Source organism: Polypterus senegalus, chromosome 13, assembly GCF_016835505.1.
Source record: "Polypterus senegalus isolate Bchr_013 chromosome 13, ASM1683550v1, whole genome shotgun sequence".
Taxonomy (NCBI): domain Eukaryota; kingdom Metazoa; phylum Chordata; class Cladistia; order Polypteriformes; family Polypteridae; genus Polypterus; species Polypterus senegalus.
The window spans coordinates 9,399,670-9,421,523 of NC_053166.1; the positions used below are offsets into that span (position 1 = coordinate 9,399,670).

General features: G+C 35.2%; 1 protein-coding gene across 8 annotated transcripts in view; it reads left to right on the forward strand.

Moving 5' to 3' along the window:
- The window catches only part of ankhd1 (ankyrin repeat and KH domain containing 1), a 187,779-nt gene that overhangs the window by 131,915 nt on the left and 34,010 nt on the right, over window positions 1-21,854 (forward strand). For all 8 annotated transcript variants that reach the window (XM_039773750.1, XM_039773751.1, XM_039773755.1 and 5 more), the window contains 11 exons: window positions 2,426-2,537; window positions 4,683-4,828; window positions 4,929-5,071; window positions 5,710-5,923; window positions 6,620-6,795; window positions 6,926-7,088; window positions 9,376-9,471; window positions 9,625-9,741; window positions 12,847-13,009; window positions 13,866-14,322; window positions 19,680-19,838. In XM_039773750.1, the coding sequence (XP_039629684.1) occupies window positions 2,426-2,537; window positions 4,683-4,828; window positions 4,929-5,071; window positions 5,710-5,923; window positions 6,620-6,795; window positions 6,926-7,088; window positions 9,376-9,471; window positions 9,625-9,741; window positions 12,847-13,009; window positions 13,866-14,322; window positions 19,680-19,838 (1,946 nt within the window). The remainder of the gene's footprint in view (window positions 1-2,425; window positions 2,538-4,682; window positions 4,829-4,928; window positions 5,072-5,709; window positions 5,924-6,619; window positions 6,796-6,925; window positions 7,089-9,375; window positions 9,472-9,624; window positions 9,742-12,846; window positions 13,010-13,865; window positions 14,323-19,679; window positions 19,839-21,854) is intronic.

Genomic DNA, 21,854 nt, shown 5'->3' on the forward strand with positions numbered 1-21,854 from the left:
TTAAGGTTGTGTTTTATGTCTTTTTTTTTTAACCCACACATTACTATGAATAACTTTCTAAGTTTTCATTTTGGTTAAGTGCTGGCTGGCATTTGGAAAGCTAGTTTAAAATAAACAACAATTCAAAGGATGTTAATAATGGGACACTCAAACTAGCATTTCTATTGCAAATGGTGAAAAGGTTAAGTATTTTAGGCTGCACAGTCTCATTCCTCTGCAGTTTCAACAAGTACGTAGTTCAACATCTTAGCCACATGCTGTACAAAGCTTTCCTGATGTGTGCTATTTATTTTTTAATATTTGAGCACAGTTGTTCTGCACTGTTTACTTTGTTCCAGTACTTCTTCCATGGGTGTCCATTATTCTGTGTGACTTGCTTTCCTCTTCAGTCATCTCCGTTTATCTTGGCAAGCTCAAAATGTGTATACTTTATTATCCTGTACTTTTCCACACACCTTTTCTAGGATTTCACAATCTTATGCTTTATGCTAATCCTGTTTTTTTTTATGTTAAATTAAGTTTAAGTTTGTGATATATAATATTGGAAGTTTAATATTCTCAGAGACACTTAATACAGTTTGGGTTCCTGCAAGGTCAGAGTGCATCCAAGCGGCACTAAGCACAAAGTAGAAACCAGCCTTTGGGATGTCAATCACACATTCACACTCACATAGGACTAATTTAGTATCACCCGTTAACCTAAAACACACACATTCGGGATATGGAAGGAAAACAAGAGGACCCAAAGAAAAATGCACACATACATGATGAGAATGGGCAGAAGGCACACAGACTACACATGGGCACAAGATTACAAATCCAGGACACTGTCTTTGATGAAGAGATTCCACTGCATCACAATACTACTTGACAAAACTTGAACATTGTAATATGGTTTCATACTGCAATTTTGGAATTTTCTGAATGTTATTCTATTAATACACAAGCCTGTATGCTACAGCAGTGCTTGACTCTAGTCATGCATCATCTGCATATGTGTAAGTAATACTGACAAATCAAGCACTTGATTGCTGCCTGTGTTAGAGCATGGATGAAGCGCTCCGGTTATAAATAAAAAGGAACTGTAGGAAGATGAGTGATAAAGGGAGAAACTGAAAGGAAGGAATTGTTGCCAAAAATTCAGTAATAGTAACCGCTCATATTAGTTAAGAAGTAATATACTGTTAAAGATTATTTTACTGTTGTTGCAAACTTGGGTAAAATGACTGATTATTTTCAGCTTGGTGAAAGTGGTGGTTGGGATAAAAAAAAAAAGAAAAAACTTCTAGTCTCTGCCGTAGAGGTTCACTTCACATTCATTTGTAAGAGCAAATCCACATGCGAAAGCTCCTCTAGGCACAAAAGAATAAATGAACAATGTCCTCACCTCCAGTGTCACAAAACGCAGTGTCAGACTGGTTTTTACACCTATTGTATGCAAAAGCAAGCAAAAATATTATGGCATATAGTCATAAGTTTTTTTTTTTTTTAGTGTGAAGCACATCTACTTAGAAGTAGAAGACCACCTAAATCACTGCAAAAACCTAGAAGTTCTCAAACCTGTGCAAATCAGTTCTAAGCAAGCTGAAATGATTTAAACAGAAGTCCCAATTTTCAATGGTTGCACGTTGAACAACATCCTGATAAAGCATTGTGGCCAAAAGTGTAACATCAAGTTTATAAGCAATGTTAAAACGGGTTGGTAAATCTGGAGATTTCTTGAGTAAGATATTGTCATGCCATTTAAAGAAAAGTGAGGATTTGTGACTGACACCAAGTGGATTGTGTAATGTGCAAAAATTAAACTTGTTTTAAGCTTAAAGTGGAAATACTAGAAAGCAATGTCAGGGCGTACCCACTAAGAAGAATGACTGAAATGTCAGCACACCTTCTAATTCCAAATACAAACATGGATAGTGGTTTCAAGACTTAATAAACATGCTATCACGTAACCATACTGATTGTTTCTGCCTGTCCCCCAACTGTCACAGAGAATGTTTAGTATGATGTGAGTTTCAGTATTAGTGGCGCTCTTACATATTTCATTGCACGTTATGACATGCCACACACAATTTGGATAAAGCTATGGTCCAAAATGGCTGAGAACAAGAGTGATGCATTGTTCTATTGGGGTTTACATGAGTAAGGAGCACAGTATGCAGAACTCTGAGGCCATGGCACTGTGCCCTCCCATCAACAAGCTGACTGGGACAGCTAGAGATGTAATTTGTGGACATTAAATCTAAACTGAGCGAGTATACTTTATAGATAAATAGGTTTATCTTTGAAGACAGTTTTGTAATATCTGAATTCTAAATTTGATAGTTTTCACTAACAAGCTGATGTAAAGAATTTTACTATTTTAAAATGCACAGAATAAATGCTAATTTTTTCTTACATTTCTGTAAATGCTTCTTTATTTTAGACGGAAAGCAACCATGACACAGCATTAACTTTGGCTTGTGCAGGAGGACATGAAGAGCTTGTGTCTGTTTTACTAGCACGTGGTGCAAATATTGAACATCGGGACAAAAAAGGTGCACATTTGTTTTTTGTAGCAATACACATTAGTATTGCACTTTAAATTTAATTTTGCTTATATAATTAATAGTATACATAAAGTTCATGTGGATTAAGTACAGTAGTTTGTTTTATTTTTAAATTTACTGCATAAAACTAAAGTTCAGACTAGATTATCGGAGCAAATGTGTACAATGGCAATTTTGAAAAATGTGTATAACTTAATTTTACAAATCAAATATGGTAATATCCCAAAATATATTGTCATTGATTTTTCTGAAGCTCCTTTACTAAATGAATCTCCAATTCAGATTCTTTCATTGTTATAAAAAAATGATTTGACAATAAAGTTGGCAGTTTGTGAGCTTTTTCAAATATGAAATGCATAATTTAAATTTAAGACATAAAAAAAATGTTTTATTCAACTTTTAACATCTTTTATCCTGCTTTTAAAACAATCATGCTCATTCTTTTATCCTTTTTAGGCAAAAAGTTTTTATTTTAATATAGTGTACAGGTGCCGGTCATATAATTAGAATATCATGACAAAGTTGATTTATTTCAGCAATTCCATTCAAAAAGTGAACCTTGTATATTAGATTAATTCATTACACACAGACTGATGTATTTCAAACGTTTATTTCTTTTAATTTTGATGATAACTGACAACTAATGAAAGTCCCAAATTCAGTATCTCAGAAAATTAGAATATTGTGAAAAGGTTCAATATTGAAGACACCTGGTGCCACACTATAATCAGCTAATGAACTCAAAACACCTGCAAAAGCCTTTAAATGGTCTCTCAGTCGAGTTCTGTAGGCTGCACAATCATGGGGAAGACTGCTGACTTGACAGTTGTCTAAAAGACGACCATTGACACCTTGCACAAGGGCAAGACACAAAAGGTCATTGCTAAAGAGGCTGGCTGTTCACAGAGCTCTGTGTCCAAGCACATTAATAGAGAGGCGAAGGGAAGGACAAGATGTGGTAGAAAAAAGTGTACAAGCAATAGGGATAACCGCTTGAACCCTGGAGAGGATTGTGAAACAAAACTGTGGGGGAGATTCACAAAGAGTGGCCTGCAGCTGAAGTCAGTGCTTCAAGAGCCACCACACACAGACGTATGCAAGACATGGGCTTCAGCTGTCGCATTCCTTGTGTCAAGCCACTCTTGAACAAGAGACCGCATCAGAAGTGTCTCGATGGACTGCTGCTAAGTGATCCAAAGTTATCTTCTCTGATGAAAGTAAATTTTGCATTTCCTTTGGAAATCAAGGTCTGGAGGAAGAGAGGAGAGGCACAGAATCCATGTTGCTTGAGGTCCAGTGTAAAGTTTCCACAGTCAGTGATGGTTTGGGTGCCATGTCATCTGCTGGTGTTGGTCCATTGTGTTTTCTGAGGTCCAAGGTCAACGCAGCTGTCTACCAGGAAGTTTTAGAGCACTTCATGCTTCCTGCTGCTGACAAACTTTATGGAGATGCAGATTTCATTTTCCATCAGGATCTGGCACCTGCACAAAGTGCCAAAGCTACCAGTACCTGGTTTAAGGACCATGGCATCCCTGTTCTCGATTGGCCAGCAAACTCGCCTGACCTTAACTCCATAGAAAATCTATTGTGAAGAGGAAGATGAAATATGCCATACCCAACAGTTCAGAAGAGCTGAAGGCCACTATCGGAGCAACATGAGCTCTCATAACACATGAGCAGTGCCACAGACTGATCGACTCCATGCCACGCCGCATTGCTGCAGTAATCCAGGCCAACTAAATACTGAGTGCTGTACATGCTCATACTTTTCATGCTCATACCTTTCAGTTGGCCAACATTTCTAAAAATCCTTTTTTTTGCATTGGTCTTAATTGATATTCTAATTTTCCGAGATACTGAATTTGGGACTTTCATTAGTTGTCAGTTATAATCATCAAAATTAAAAGAAATTAACATTTGAAATACATCAGTCTGTGTGTAATGAATGAATCTGATATTCTAGTTTCACTTTTTCAATGGAATTACTGAAATAAATCAACATTGTCATGATATTCTAATTTTATGACCAGCACCTCTATATATTATTGTATAATTTATAGAGTATAAACAGCATGCATTAATATTTTGATTTATTGTTGAGTTTTCATGTAACTTTTAATTTGTTCCTTTCAGGTTTCACCCCCCTCATTCTGGCAGCAACTGCTGGACATGTTGGTGTGGTGGAAATTTTGCTAGACAAAGGTGGGGACATTGAAGCACAGTCAGAGCGTACCAAAGACACACCGTTATCGTTGGCATGTTCTGGAGGACGACAAGAGGTTGGCATTTCAGTAAAGATTCCTAGTATGTGCTTGAAATTTTGAGAGTCTTACATTTCTCTCTTTTTTTATTTTTAATATTACATTTTATATTTTTAAGGTGGTTGAATTACTGCTGCTACGAGGTGCAAATAAAGAGCATCGAAATGTTTCAGATTATACGCCTTTGAGTTTGGCTGCTTCAGGGGGTTATGTTAATATCATTAAGATCCTTCTCAATGCTGGAGCTGAGATTAATTCAAGGTAGATTATATACTAGAATTTAAATATTTCAAATTTTCTTTTTTACATTTTTTTTTATTAGCGGTGTTAATGGGTTAATTAAATGTTTGAATATGTTTGTTTGCTTTAATGAAATAGTGTCTTTTAATTTGAATGAATGAGGACATTCGCCGCAGTCTATTGAAAGAAAGTCTGTAGTAACAAATAGTGTTCATGCTACACAGTATTAAATACCACAAAATAAAATATGCAAATAATGCCATAACATGCTAAACCATATTAAATCCAGGGGTTTAAGTACTTGACTTAAGACACAAAACTTCATTGGTTTTGGAATGAGTCAATCTTAAAGTACACATGCCCAAACACATAACCAGTCATATGAAGGACAATTTAAAGTCATTGTTTAGCCTAAATACACATCTGTCTAGTGGAAAACCCAGAAATACATGGGGAGAACAGACGGACTACACATGGACAGTGGTGGGGCTAGGGATTTGAATGGAAGATGCTGGATCTGTCAGGCAGTAATTTTTACTTTTCATAAGCTTTTTTGTAAGTTAACTTGTTCTTTAATTGGTTGTGTTTTAATGTCATAGGACTAATAAAAATAGTTTACTTAGCTTGGATTCTGTGTATACTAATTTTTTTTTCTTCAGAACTGGGAGTAAACTGGGCATCTCTCCTCTAATGCTGGCTGCAATGAATGGTCACGTACCTGCAGTGAAGTTACTGCTTGATATGGGCTCAGATATCAATGCTCAAATAGAGACCAATCGAAACACCGCCCTCACGCTCGCTTGTTTTCAAGGCAGAGCAGAGGTGGTCAGCTTGCTGCTGGACAGAAAAGCAAATGTTGAACACAGAGCTAAGGCAAGTTGAATTTTCACCAACAATTGTGTTTCTTGAAAGCTTTTGTTTTTCAAGTACATTTATCTGTGATTATATGTGTTAATTATATGTATCACCTTTACTTGCCACCATTTTAATTAAGGGGATTGCTAAGTAAACAACATTAATTTAACACTTGTGGCCAGAAATGTGTCAATGTTTATGGAAGATGAATAAATAATAGCCAAACACTACATCCTTCAAATCACTGTGACTAAGTAGGTGTGAATCTTTATCATAATACCATTGTCTTGAAGAGTGAACCTTTGAATGCAGTGCCTTATTTAGGCTTTTAATTTTCTGATTCTTAGCAACCTGTTTAGTGCAAAAATCAGTATATTTTAAAAAAAAAACAAAAACTTTTATGTATTGCATACAACATCTGTAGTGGCTACCATATCAAAGCAGCCTTCTTGCTAATTTTGGTAATGTTGTTTCCAAACTTGTACATTTCAGCTACTGATTTTATAAATGCCTTCAGATTTCAGTATGGTTCCCTCTCAGATACTTGCCCAAAATCATTGTCGGTCACAACCCAAAACTTTGTCCACTAAACCACACTTTGTGTTGTAACATATATAAACATCAATAAATATAGCAATTGTGTTTTTCTCAGTTCTGTGTAATAATTAAACATCTGTTATTTAATTTTACATTTTTCTTTTTAATTGGCATTAGACTGGTTTAACCCCATTAATGGAAGCTGCATCTGGAGGGTATGCTGAGGTTGGTAGGGTCCTGCTTGACAAAGGAGCTGATGTAAATGCACCACCAGTGCCTTCATCAAGGGACACAGCTTTAACAATAGCTGCTGACAAAGGCCATTATAAGTTTTGTGAACTACTTATCAACAGGTATTGCTGCTTTCCTTTTAAAAGAGTCTTTGCAATTTTTTTGATTCCTGAATGGGTAGTAAAACAGTATAAAGCGTTTCAAAATATAATGTTTAAAATTTCTGTACTTTTTTCTTGTCCCTACTTGCAGAGGTGCTCATATTGATGTTCGGAACAAGAAAGGGAATACCCCCCTGTGGTTAGCAGCTAACGGTGGGCACTTTGATGTTGTTCAGCTGCTGGTCCAGGCAGGTGCAGATGTGGACGCTGCAGACAACAGGAAAATTACACCCCTCATGGCAGCTTTTCGCAAGGTGAACCTTTTATTTTAACACAACTTGTAACATTGTCAACATTTTAAACAATGAGTATACGTGATCACTTTTTAGTATCATCCTTGTGTTGAATGACTATTTCTGTGACCACATTATTAAAAAGAAAAATCAAGAAAGGAAAAAAAAATGAAATTTTTTAAAAGATTTTTAATTTTAGTAGAGAAGTGATTGTATTATAACAATTAGGCAATTCATGTTTGTGTCCTAGTCAGTGATGAATATTTTCATTTAGCTGTCGTTGCAATGAAATCAGGATTTAATGGGATGAATACAACCCAAATTGAAGCTATTTTAACCCATGTAGCCCCAAGACCCTCTACATTTTCTCTTGAAAATTCTTACAAAAAAGTTGGAAGTTCCAAAACACAGACAAGCTGCTGTAAAACATAAAGAAGCATGCAGTTAATCTATTTGTTAGAAAATAAGGTACAAATGAGCAGCCCATGTCTCCTAAACTAGTTAGCTCCAAAGAAAACTATATGAAAGGAAGAGTCTCCAGTGTTGTTATTTTTGTATGATTTCAGTCGTATTTTTTACATTTTATTTAATCACCACAACCCAAATTTACATTTTATATTATTAGATGTCTTAGCATATTTTGTTGGAAAGATCTCTCTATAAATGTATAGACTTTACAGCCTGATGGTTCTTTTTTAAATCTTCATGGTTCGGCAATTTATATCTTCTGGATAAAATTTGACAAAAGTGACTTTTTTTTCCTTTGTGCCTTGTTCTTTCATTTTTCCTGTATCTCTCTGTCTATTTCTCTCTCTCTCACCTCCTCTGGGGCATTCAAGTCATAAGTGCCAGGTTTTTACAGTTGTTGGCTTTGACTTTCATTCAAGCTTTTGTCCCAACATGGATGTAGCACTTCCAGGTGACCTATTAGAGATTCTCCATAATCTGTGGAGTGTCCTTGGCACTGAGTGGAAATAAATCAAATATTTGAATGTTCTTAGAATCTCCTTTTCTGTAGTGGCCAGTGTAAATGAGTAATAAATGACATGTGATTCCCATCTAAACCATTTCCTGTAAGCGAGGAGTGAATAAAATACGATTATACGACACCTATTACAAATTTCTCAAAAGCCTAATATTAAAAATATGGATCTCCATATCTCCATAATTTTGTTCAAAAAGGAATCAAAGAATATTGTCACCTGAGTATTGCAGAGATATTAATGATATTGGGGTGAAAAAAGAGTATAATTAGATTATATATTATAATAATATTGGTGTATAAACTAGGCCATTTGATCTACAGTAAGAACATAGTCCTTGAGTTTGAGTAACCATTTTTAAGGAGTGTTGTAAACATTGCTTTTAGTTAGTAAATAAGTGACTACAAATGGTTCTGCAAAGCTGTTAAAAATCAGAAACTTGCGTAGTTAAAAAAAACACTCCTTCATATAGTAAATATACTTGATGTATATTTTATCTGCAAAAAAACTGTTGTATATTTAATGATTAAAAATTAACACCTGCAAGTACGTGTATATTTACATTTAAACAGTATTTAATTGCCAGTATCGATTAATTGTGTGAGAATATAGAAATTTGCTTTTTTGCTAGAGAAATGGTGAAAACTCCCTGCCCCCCCCCCAAGTCACAAAGTATGACAGCTTCTAATTATAATAAGCATTTTATTTTCTTTTATACCATATGTATTATTAATATATTTTTGTACATATTTTACTAATTAATGTATTTTAAGGAAATTTTGTTTATTTTAGTATTTTATGGTCATTGAACAAGCCTACAGAATTACATTTTGTTAATAAAAAATAAGCAGTTAACACCTGTGGTCTATAGTTTAATTATAACAATACCAAAGGTAACACAATAATATAGAACATAAGGCTTCTATGTCTCTGGTTATTCAGGAGTCTAGTATGAAACTTTTTTTTTTAAAAGGATAAAGAAAAAAAATTCAGACTCGGTATCAGAATCAGACAATCAAGTAACATGAAATCAGTCATTTTATTGGCCTTAAAAAATCTGATTGGAGCATTCCTAGTTTGTAGTGCTTTGAAGCACATGCAGTGTTCATTAATTTTATCTGAATGACAGTTTCATTTGCTGTGACAGTCGGGTGGTGACTCAACCTATCAATCTCTCTTGCTGTCCCGTAAATGTAATGGATGTTTGTTTTAGAAAAAAAAAAAATGATGTTAATTTACTTATAAAACACTGTTCTAAAAGATGTATTGTTGTCTGTGAATTTGTCTTTTTGATATATAACATTTATTTATTTTATTACTTGCAGGGTCATGTGAAAGTAGTGCAGTATCTAGTGAAAGAAGTAAACCAATTTCCATCTGATATTGAATGCATGAGATACATTGCTACTATTGCTGATAAGGTATTTCTATTTTAATGAGTTTAAAGATTATAGTAAGGGGTAACTTAGAACAGCTTCTTTGTTGTGGTTCTTGATTCCTAGTTTTATGTTCAGAAGAGCACACTGAAGTACTATTAGGCCTAATGTTTGTGTATTCCTTTCATTTTTTTTCAGGAACTTTTAAAGAAATGTCACCAGTGCATGGAAACCATAGTTAAAGCCAAAGACCAGCAAGCAGCAGAAGCAAATAAAAACGCAAGCATTTTATTAAAAGAATTGGATTTGGAAAAAGTAAGAGAATAGTAGTTACTTTAGCAGTTGTTAACTAAGTTGACACTTTGAGTTTTCAGAATACTATAACATTTTGTGATGGGAATGAGTTGTGGTTATGGGCATTTTACAAAGTTTGTACATTATACATCAACAGCTGATATTTAAGATTATTTTTGATAGCATTGTACACTATTGCTTTTGTTGTTCACATGCCCGCTAATTCCAGCTTTAATTATGCCTGATATTGATATATTTTTCATTTCACTTAAGTTTATTTTTCTGCCAAGTTTACTGAGGATAGGCTTTAAAATATTGTATTGATTTTTCAATTGATAATTAGGAAAAAGTACTTAACTATACAATATTTACATACTTTTATTAAAACGAGTAGTAAAATAAAGTTAGACTTAATTGAGATTAAGAGCATCTATCTTATAGAATATAGTAAGGTGACACAAAGAGAGAACAAAACCTCAAATAAAAAATATTCCTGGAGAAACTGAACTTTTCGGGTAGGGTCGTCAGGCTGCGATTGAGCACCACTTTACCCGAGTTGCCATTCTAGGCAGTTTCATAATGAAAAGCCCATTACATCTTTCTTTTTGGGATTTAACTATAGTCCACTTGCCTCTTAAAATTTATAATCCTACCCTGTGATTATGTTTTCGGTCTCTTTATAAGGATTGCAGCACCAAATCCACGATTTTTCTGTAGATATGTAGATGGGCAACAAAAAGAACATGACAGCCTTGATTTTCAGTTTAATACTCATTTAGCTGCTTCTCATCTATAGTACTGATGTGATATTTTTAACGTGAAACTTGCCTACAAAAAGTACAAGACATATATAATAAGGTGCAAAGCGAAGAAAGGGTAAAAAAAAAAAAAAAATCTTAGCTGCCTTTTAAATAAACAAAAGTCCACAGCATACTGCACTGCCATGCAAATCTATCAGTTTTCAAGCTGCAATTCCTGAGTTATTGCACTCTGCTAGATTTCTAGATGCTATCAAAACATTCCATAGCTTAGTTCCAAGTCGCCACACCCCAAAACTCCCCATTTATTTTCCTCCTTATTCACTTCCACAATGGACTTTAACTAGATGCACCCAGGTTCCCCATGCCTACTGGTTTAAAGCAGTGAAGACCAACTTTACAAGGTGTCAGTAATATTATGACCAACACATTTCTGCATGTGAACCACATACAGTGGAACCTTGGGTCACGACTGAAATTTGTTCCAAAACTCTGGTCACAACCCGATTTGGTTGTGACCTGAAGTAATTTTCACCCATAGGATTGTATGTAAATACAATTAATCCATTCCAGACCATACAAACTGTATGTAAATGTTTTTTTTTAAAGATTTTTAAGCATAAAAATAGGTAATTATATGGTAGAATGCACAGTGTAACAGTAAACTAAATGTAAAAACATTGAATAACACCGAGAAAACCTTGAACAGAGAAAACTAACACTGCAAGAGTTCACGCTACAGCCTTATGAACCGCTTGCTTTAAACACTTTTTTTAAATGAGTTTTAAGCACAGGGAAAACATTGAACATTTGAAAAATCTTTAATTTGCACAAAAACTAACCATAAACAACCACGAAATCTAACCTTGCATGAGTCGAGTTCTGGCTTGAAGGAAGTGAGCAGGAAGCTGGGTGGAGAGGAGAGTACAGTTTTGAGTTAAAGTCCCCTCTACGCAATGCACGACTGACCAAGAACAATGTGCTTGTACAGGGAGAGACTGAACACATGCGTAAATCACCGGTGCGTATGAACCGGAAGGAAAACTAAATAGAGTGCAAAGAGTTCACAGCGAATACACAGGGAGAGACTGAACACGTCCGGAAATCATCAGCGCGTACGAACCGGAAGGGAAACTGGTTTGATCGTCACCCGAGTGTGTGGTCGTGAACAGATGCAAAAGTTTGGCGAACTTTTTGGTTGTAACCCAATTTGTATGTGGTCCGTGACATTTGTGACCCGAGGTTCCACTGTATGTGAATTAGACATTTACCAGTTTGGAAGAGATTATTTGATCCAAGGTCATTTGATTAGGAGTAGTTTGGTTGCTCCAAAAAGTTTGTGTTGCAAGTGACAAGAAGAACAGTACCCAGCACATTCCAGCAAGGCATAAGCTCAGTTTCTACTGTTAACTATATGGGAAAAATAAATCAAAACTTTTTGAAAGAATGTCAAATGAAAATTTCTAGCGTTAGAATTTAATTATTTTATTAAAAACCTTAAGCTAATATGACTCAAAAGTAGCCTAATTCCTCTAAGGGCCTGTTCAGAAATATAAGCAAATGTAACTGTAACTTCATTTCAACTTTTTCCCCAGATTCTTTCTAAGCATGTTGTCTTTTGCTCCTTAACATGCTCAGTCAGGAACATTGAAAAGCAGTAGAAAAGAAAGCCGTGTTTGAGCCTGCACACTAGAGAGCACTTGTGCTGTTTCTGTGCATCTTTCTTTTTGATGGTTGTGGGAATATACTTTTAGTACTTGTTTCCTAACACTATGGATCTAAAGATAACTGTTGATAGTACTTCATTTTCCCCAAGGGAAGTTCAGTAATTTTATTTTTTCAAAAATAATTACACATCATATCTGTAGAGCTTTTCAGCATTGCAAAATCTGTAATTAGAAGGGAAAAGGCAACAAGTAAAATGCAAAGCTCAAGAAACCCTGATGGTGTAATGGCAAGCACATACAACTATCAAAAAGTTCAATAAAGACAATTATATTCAAATTCAAATAGGACATAAGGCATATTTAAAACCAGAACAGAAAGGAGATGTCATAGGTGGTGGTTTTCACATTATATGAAGGAGAGAGCATAGACGGAAAAGTTATGGCATCGATTCCATGCATAGGTATGGATAAGAAAAGAGTATTTATGTTGGCAGAAATTATGCAATAGATGACTATTAACACTTAAAACTTTTTTTTAAATCATTCCTTTAAACAGAAATGTTTTGACCCTTGACCCATAAATTATACTCCTCACATTTGTGAAATAATTGAAGTGTTGCCTTGTTTGTGACTAATCTTGCCTTAAGCATTAAATGCATATGAGTATAATTTAAATTGCTCTGATTTTCTTACCAAATTAGTCCAGAGAAGAGAGCAAGAAACAGGCTTTAGCTGCCAAAAGAGAAAAACGCAAAGAGAAAAGAAAGAAGAAAAAGGAGGAGCAGAAAAGAAAACAAGAAGAAGAAGAAGCTAAAACTAAGGAAGCCTCAGAAATGCAAGATACAGAAAAAGATTCTGCGGAAGGTATTCAGTTTCATTCATCCTCCTCATTTCTAACTGCTGTCTTGGAAAGGTGGCTCCAGGGTAATATTTCATTTATATGTATGTATGTTTTATAACACAGCAACTAAAGCTTAAAATAAACTGTCTTCATCACCTTCTGTGGTATTAGTTGCTGCAAAGTATAATTTCAGTTTTAATTCTAATCTTCCTTATCTGGTTATACATATGGATGCATCTATACTTGTGTCTAATAAAAAATATAGTGGAAAAGAAAATAATGTTTAGGACATGTCATTCATTAGTTAAAATTGTGTGTAAGATTTAGGCTGCAAACTCGTACCTTCGGTGACCTTGGGGTTTAGTTCCTGGTCTGTTAGGAATTTCATTTCTCCCATGTTCTGCCTGGGTTTTCTCTGAAATGCTGTCAAAGGTGTCCATATTAAGTTTATTTTTCAACTAATAAAAATAGTGCTTTCAGAAAATGAACAAATGAGGCAGAGACATGCCAGTCTGAAACTGAAATTACTTTCCTCTTGTACCCAAATGGCTAGGCGATGAAAGTAGGAGTGTACATTTACTACGTATCTTGAAATCCTAATAGAAACCATGACATTCTTTTCCTGTATATTTACTTGCATTTGGAATTCAAGAAATGTATTAATTGTACTCATTATTACTTTCATCAGCAAGCTATTTGGGTACAAAAGAACAAGTAATTCCAAACACATGCTTTTGTTTCCGTGTGTGTGTATTTAAAGAAACTAAACAAATGTATGTGTGGGACTTATGGAAACTTAGCATATTTATTAGGTACAGGTTAGTTGAAAATGTATTCCTTCTTTGTTTTTGATGTATTTTTTCTTGCATTGTTTAACAGAGCCAGAAGTACCCATTGAGCCTCCAAGTGCAACCACCACTACCACCATAGGCATATCTGCAACTTCAGATACTTTTACTAATGTGTTTGGGAAGAAGAGAGCGAATGTGGTGACAACACCAAGCACTAACAGAAAGAATAAGAAGAACAAAACGAAAGATACTTCCCAGAATGTTCAAATTATATTACAAGATCCACAGGTTTCATTAGCCCAACAGAAAGCAGACAAAAACAAAATACATGGTGAGCCGAGAGGCGGGGGAGCTGGCGGGAACAGTGATTCAGATAACCTGGACAGCACTGACTGCAACAGTGAGAGCAGTAGTGGCAGCAAGAGCCAGGAGTTAAACTACCTACCAGACTTGCCTTCATCTGGTGAAAAGAGACAGCCAGTAGTTTTGCATTCAGCGCTGCGAGATGAAAAGGTTGCTGTCCCTGTTTCAAAAAGCCAGCCAAAGTAAGTTTAAACCATGTGATCCTTTTATGTTTTGATGCTTACCTTTTTCTAAAATTCATGATAGCTTTATATTTTTTTTCATGGAGTAAAAGATAAAGTGCCACATTTTTTTTATTGTATCAGTGATTATTGGTTTAAAACGTTATCAATAAAAAATGATTCTCTTCTTAAAAACGTGCTGAAACTAGGTACACAATATAAAACTACAGTACTTGCGATACGTATCTCAAATTTCTGCCTGAAATCTCTATCTATCGCTCTCTCTCTCTCTCTCTCTCATAGTTCCTTTTCTGTCCTTCTAAGCTAAAGTATCAAATAGATTATCAATAGTACCTGCTTATATTTCCTACTGAGATGCACAGCACTGTGCTCATGTCCTTGTTTGAACGTTGAAGATATTCTGATGTTAGTGGTTGTTCTTTTAATGACTATATAGCTGGATTCTGACAAGTGTTGAAGGTTATAATGTCGACATAGTCTAGAAAAGCTGCTTTATGCATAAAATGCATTCATTCTGACAATTTGTTTAATGCAGAATTCTTGAGTTATACAGACACAAAAGATTCCAAGTAACAATAAAATTCATCTGGAGTATCAGTGGTTTATTTACTAAAAAGACTTGAGTGTTTTAGGTTTATGCAAAGGGGGTTTGCTGATGATATTATTAAAGTGTTGGAATGCGATTAGTAATGAGGATTCTAGATATTACAATTAAAAACTCTTACATAATAAATAGCTTGGTGCAAATTTCATCCTAATACCAATATTTGGTTTTAACAGTATAGGGAACATATCATCCCAGTCTTGAAATCTGTCCATCTGTTGGCATGTTCATTCTCAGCTCATCTATACACCACCTCTCATTACAAATCTTTTCAAGCTTCTCTCGCTTGTCAGGAAAGCAACAGTAAGGACTACTGGCATCTAGACCCAGACTGTTTGTTCAAGGACAGACCAAAAGATAACTTGGCTTCAAGTGTTGAAATGATTAACTGCTTTTCTCTGTATTTTGGTCTCTGTGTTTTTGTTTTTTTAACTATATTAAGCAGGTGGTGTTTTATGAGTAAATGAAAAAGAATAGAAGTAAAATGTATTGCTATTACAGTGAAACGGATTACTTAGAAGAGAAGGTCGTTTCTTGTATTTGACTCGTAGAAATGCATTATCCAGCATAAACATTATGTAATAGAAACAATTCAATAAAAGTTTTATTTTTAAAGAAACTGAATGATAGATTTAAAACTGGTATATTTTTGTAATGCCAGAGTCCACAAATAGTGATTGAAGATGATGAACAAGTACTGTATATGCATTTATTTTGTAATCAATAATATGGAATACTACTAACTAAGCATAACACAGAAGACAGTGCATATGAGGGTGTACAAAATATGTATAATAAATGCAAATAAATCACATACAAAATGAAACAAGAGTAATATCCAAATAATGTATCAAAAACGTTTTTAACTAGACATGGGACAATATAATAAATGGAAACCAAATTACATAAAGAAGAAAGAGAATGTAACAGACATTAAAAACTACTCAGTCACTACATTGTGCCTCATCTACTTTGTTATACTTAATTAATAGTTTTCTAAACTGTCGATTGAAAACAGATGTACATAGTTCATCATTTTCAATCATTATTTTTGAACTTTGGTGTTATAAAAATGTATTGCATTTTCATTTTGTAATTCAGTTTCTTATAAATGCATCTATTTCTAATTTTTGTTTTAAACAATTGTTATGTTGGATAATGCAATCTTCTGAATCTAGACACCAGTAAGTCTAACTTACCTTTTCTAAACAGCAAGGGCGAATATAATAACATCTGATTTTTCTGCTCCTTCCTTTTCCTGGTTCTTTTTCCTTTATTCATTCAAGAGCAACATGCTTAATTATAACTGATTTGATACTTACAGGTTTTGCTGCAGTACTATTAATTGTTTTTTCTTATTCTTACTTTTTTATTGTGCTATATTTAAATAGTAAATTTCTTAAGATGGAGAAACAATCTCTGAAATATGGCTAAAAAGTAAGCTGCTATTTTTAATTATCAGTTTAGTGTAAAGTCAAGCAAAATGACCCATTGTATTGGCTAATTAAAAAGATTACAATATGCAAGCTTTCAAGGCAACTCAGGCCCTTTCATCAGGTGAGATGGAATACAGAAACTGGAGTTTCCTGTGTTTATATACACACTAGGACAAGAAACAACATTGGTAAATCTTTTAAGTGAGACATCTTAAATGTAAAAAAATAATAGACTCCTTCAGGCTAGGGTTCATTTAACATTAGAGAAGAACAATGTATGGTCAAGATCTTTGGATAAGATAACTGTCCAACAAAGTCTTTTGAAGTTTCTAATGAGATTTTTAATATAATGGGATCTGAAGTCAGGTTGTCTGTGTCAATCCTCATACCTGGCCATTAAACTTTTGTCTCTATTCAAACCATGTTGTAATGTGTTAAATTTTAGCATGAGTTTAACTTCCCATTCTTTTCTTTCTTGCTGTGTTCTGAAGTTACCCGTATGCCCTGTGACTTTAAAGTCCTTCTCGCAGTGTCCATGGCTGTTGAAGTGGGCCACTACAGGAACATCTGTGTTGCCACGTTTAATGTGGAACCTGTGTAAATTCATTCCCTGGCGGTGTGTTTATCCAGTTTCTCCCACTTCGAGTACAGTGTCAGGACATTTCATGCAGAGAATTAGGTGGACCACATTAGACAACTGATCATTCATTTTCAGTTTGAAGTTTTACTGCTTGTCATTTGTGGCTGCCCCACCACTGTAAGAGAGAAAACGAATTATTACTTAGTTTGGCAACCCATGTGTTTAGCCACCTCTAGATTAATGGATATGCTTATCCTCGGGTCATAAAGCTGTTAAACAACTGCTTATACTGCCAACTACCTGAGCAGACCTGATGTGTTTCTTTTATCTGTCGTCAGATGTTGCACTTAATACATATTGTGTTGTGTTTATTGTCTGTTGTTGGTATCATTATAAATGCACGATAGGCTCTCTGTGTCCTGTATAACAGACCAACTAGGAGGATAATTTAATTGTTATGTCTTTACCTTAATGTTGCTTTAATACAAATTAGATGCCCACTAAAAAATGCCAAGTAACAAATCTTAATTTTCACAGCAGATGGTCTGCACTTAAATATACTGTACTTGTGCTGTTTTTTTTTTATATGTACATGGATCAAAATAGTCACATAATGAGTTTTTAAAGTTGTAGTAGACTACAGTACTGTCTTTTTTTGATTGCTGTAAATAGCTTACAGAGTAAAAATGTACATCACTAATGTCTTGTGTAAGGAAGGATATACTGAGTTGACAAAAGTATGCAGTTTTGGTGTAATAGTTAACTTTCTTTTTATAAAATGTCAGAAGTCTGGGTGAGCCTACTTGGCTGAAGGCTTCTTCAGCAGCCACAGTCCTAAATTTGATTTTAAAATTTTTTACTCTTAATGTAGCTTATCGCTTAATTAGACCCTTGCGTCAGCTTTTTGTCATCCTTTACATAAAATCATTGATTGTAGGTTTTAATTCTGTTAACTAGTCAAAAACATTGCACTCATAGCTTTTAACATTTATTAAGTGTGTACTCTCTTCTCCTCCCACCTTCATTTTGATTTATTTGCTAAACAACAGTCTTGAGCATGACTTGTCTTTGAACGTAGTACATTGAAAACAAACTCTTCAATCACATTTGTGACTAGTCACTCATGAATGACGCAGATCTTGGGATGCTGGCAGCAGATTTTATAATTCTTTGTGTAATTCTTTGCACTTGTATAGCGCTTTTCTCACTACTCAAAGCGCTCAGCAATTGCAGGTTAAGGGCCTTGCTCAAGGGCCCAACCGAGCAGAGTCACTTTTGGCATTTACGGGATTCGAACCGCCAACCTTCTGATTGCCAGTGCAGAGCCCTAGCCTCAAAGCCACCACTCCGCCTGTTTTTCTTTGCCCTTGGCGTTATGCTGTGGGTTTCCAGTTTTGTTATGAGAGTTGCATTAGATTACCTGATCATCCAGTGGTTTTATAGTTCAGTCTTGCTTTGTTACTACCACTTACACAATCACTTTTATTGGTCTTTAATTAGCTGGTCTTTTTTCTTCTCCTTTTCTGCATTTAGAAAAAAGCAGTAGTGTCGGATATACATTCATACGAAATGTAGACATTTTCATAATTTTTGCTTTATTTTTAAGTTCTTAGCTGTCTTCTGTGTTTTTCATTTGAGTTCACATTTTCTCTAATACTATTAGGAGTGAGCAGAGTAGACATGGGGACAAATGATGCAGACTATTGAAAGACATGATACCAGAAATTCTACAACTGTTTTTTGGAATTTAATAGTATAGTTTAGTGCTTTCCCACCTCACCATCATAATTAAGATTTTCCTTCTGTTTTCCTTGGGTTCTAGTTAGTTAATATGTTACTTACTAATGAGCTTTCTGATGGGTCTGAAATTCTAGTGACTGTAGCATTCAGTGTCATTTGTCCTGTGTCTACTTTGTTTATTGCTAGTTGTCTTTGTATGCAGACCTTTAAGTGGCCATTGCCTATAATTTGTTTGCTGTAAGGCCAGTGTATTGAAAAAATGTGATTAAATAGGCCAGAGAGCACCATCTCTATTTTAATGTGTGTCTCTTCGGAGAATGCCTGGGTACCACTGGTTTGACTTTGTATCGCATGAACGGTTGTTCACAGAGTCAAGAATGAGGCACATTACCTTCGTTGTGAGGGAGTGACAGTTACGGCACTACACCACTGTGGGTCAGTTCCCCAAGGGTGATCCATCTCGCAGGATCCCCATTGTCGAGGACCCGAGTGGCTGGATCAGGCCATGGGTATGCCCACATAACACCTGGCTACAGCAGATAGATAGTTATTTTACAGAGGGTGGGACTGGATCGTGTGTCTGCGTGGGGGATTGCCAACCAGGATCCCAAGCTGGCTGTTCATGTGGTGTTTGCAGCAATGTGCTGTGCCAGTGCATGCTCCCCAACCTGACCGGTCAATCATTTGCTGCAAAAGCAAAAATGTGCTGGCTTTTCATTCTTACCTCCTGTCACAAAACAGAATTGATGAATGCATTTCTAATTTGTTTATGTTGTGATATTATTCATTTCATGCTGTTTGTTGTCCGTAACAAAAATAAATGATCTATGTATTTCATATCATAAAACAATGTCAAGATTTAGAAAATTCGCATTGGTTTAATACAGCACTTTATTTTTTCCAGTTTTTAAAGTTTACATTCTCTAGAGTCAAGGTTTTTGCATTTTTTCCCAGCAGAAATCAAATCTTAGAAAATCTTAATTCTTCTCTATTTTAGAACACAAGAAATCACCAGTGACTTGAATTCAAGTTCGTTATCTGCCACATTTAAAACTAATGTTTCACTGCCAGTTTCATCTCCAAATTCAAAAATAAATTTGACCAGTCCAAAAAGAGGTCAGAAAAGAGAAGAGGGTTGGAAAGAGGTTGTAAGAAGGTATGTTTCTTAAAAATGTTTTTTAATGTACCGGTAAGTTCTGTTTGTATTTGTCTTGAAAGCTGATTAGTCAGATTTATTTTTTTAATTCAATAAGTCATTGTACTTTGATACAGTTGCAATATATTGTATTGCTAGAATAGATTTACATTTTTAGCAAGTGCTACAATATAGAAAACAATTGACAGTAAATATTTAAATATAAAATTTTTTAGTAAGCACTCTATGGTAATTCAGTCCCCTGAACACACACAGACTCCAAATGTCCAAAAACACACACGTTTTAATTATGTTCTTCTTTGTACAACACCACACAATGCCTTAAATAGCTACAGTTCTCTCACAGTCCCTGCTTTCTTTTCAACTCTTTATTCTCTGCCACCCTCACTCCTCCTCTCGCAAGCCCCGTCATCTTCCTCCCGACTCCACTAATGGAGTGAGGCGGCCTCTTGCACTTCCCCAGATGTGCTCCAGGTGCTCCGTAATGCTCTTCCAGCAGCAGTTCTGGGTGTGGTGGAGTGCAGCAGTCCATGGCTCTGTAATCATCCAGGCTCCCCCTGGTGGTGGCCACAGGCCCCAACATGTTTGAGCTTCTAAGCTCTGAGGCTACATCCTGTGGCCCTGATGCAGACCAGGGTGGCTACCCTCTTATGGCCCTGGGGAGGTAGTGTCCCTTTCCCGGTCATTCCAGGCATCCGCCACAAGTCATTAGGTTGGAAAGGCATATTATTTATAGCTCATAGAAAATCTGGCTCTCAGATCTAGTGAAAATGTTCATTCCACTCCAATCCAATGTTTGTAATTTGTCACATGCATTTGTTGAAGGCAAAGAGTACATAAATTGTCTGTTTAGTAGCCAGTTCACTACTTAAGTACACTGAAAAAGATATTTTGAATTTTAGTGAACACTTACAATAATTTAAAAAAAAGAACATTTAGAACTATACACATTTCATTAATGTGATATTTAAAACACCATCAGTATGTTCTGATGACTTGTGTGATACATTCTCTTCTGCCACTAGCATGTTTCTTTTGTAAAAATGATGAATAAAACTGAAATCTTGTGGCGAGCTATTTATATTTCTTTTGCCTAAGTTATCAGTTCACAGCAAAACATGTCAGATCTTTTTATAATGGTTATATAAATCAAACACACAAATGCACGTTACATACAGTATGTAACATTTTCCTAAAAAGACAGTCTTTTGAAAGGCCCTTAATTCATTGTTAATTCATTGTCATTTCTGTGAAGCTTTAAAAATTATTAGTTTGTATGACGTAATTTATTTAGGTTGGTTCAAATGCTCTGGCATTAAACTGACAATTTTTGTTTACATAATTGAATAAACCTCCAAAAAAAGTTTTTTCCAAAGAACACAATAAACAAATGACACAAGTAATTTACAACAGTGACATGGTGTTAGTGCTGCCGTACTTGTTGTTTGTTGTCTGTTCAGTTAGCACGTTCTCCCCAGGTCTGTGTGTGTTTTTCTCCCACATCCTTGAGAGGTTAAGAGGTGATTCCAAAAAGGTTGAAAGTGAGTATGGGTGCGTACATGAGTACATATTTACTTCATTTTGATTTCATGATTCTTAAACCTCTTCCTATAAGAAGTTTGCATTTAGATTTAGTGTGAAGGATCTATCAATCAGGAGAAGTGATAATGTGCTTCATACAAAAGCTCAGAGTACTTTACACATTGGTAATGAGAAATTACAATAACTGAAATGGAAGAATTCCTAACGGAGGTTAATGCAAGTTAAATTCCAGTTGAGTTATAAATGGTTATATAAAAAAAAAAAAAGTCAGTATCTGATTTGATAACACATGGCAGTGCCACATGGCAAGTGAGGAAAGGAAAAGAAATTGACACGGATGCTGGAGGAAAAAAATTAAAATTCTTTTGTTTGCCCCATCCCCTGTCTGCATATTTGTTGCCGCCAACTCCACCACACACTTCACTTGAAGTCAGAGATAATACCATCTATAGTATTTTTCATCAACTGAGTAAA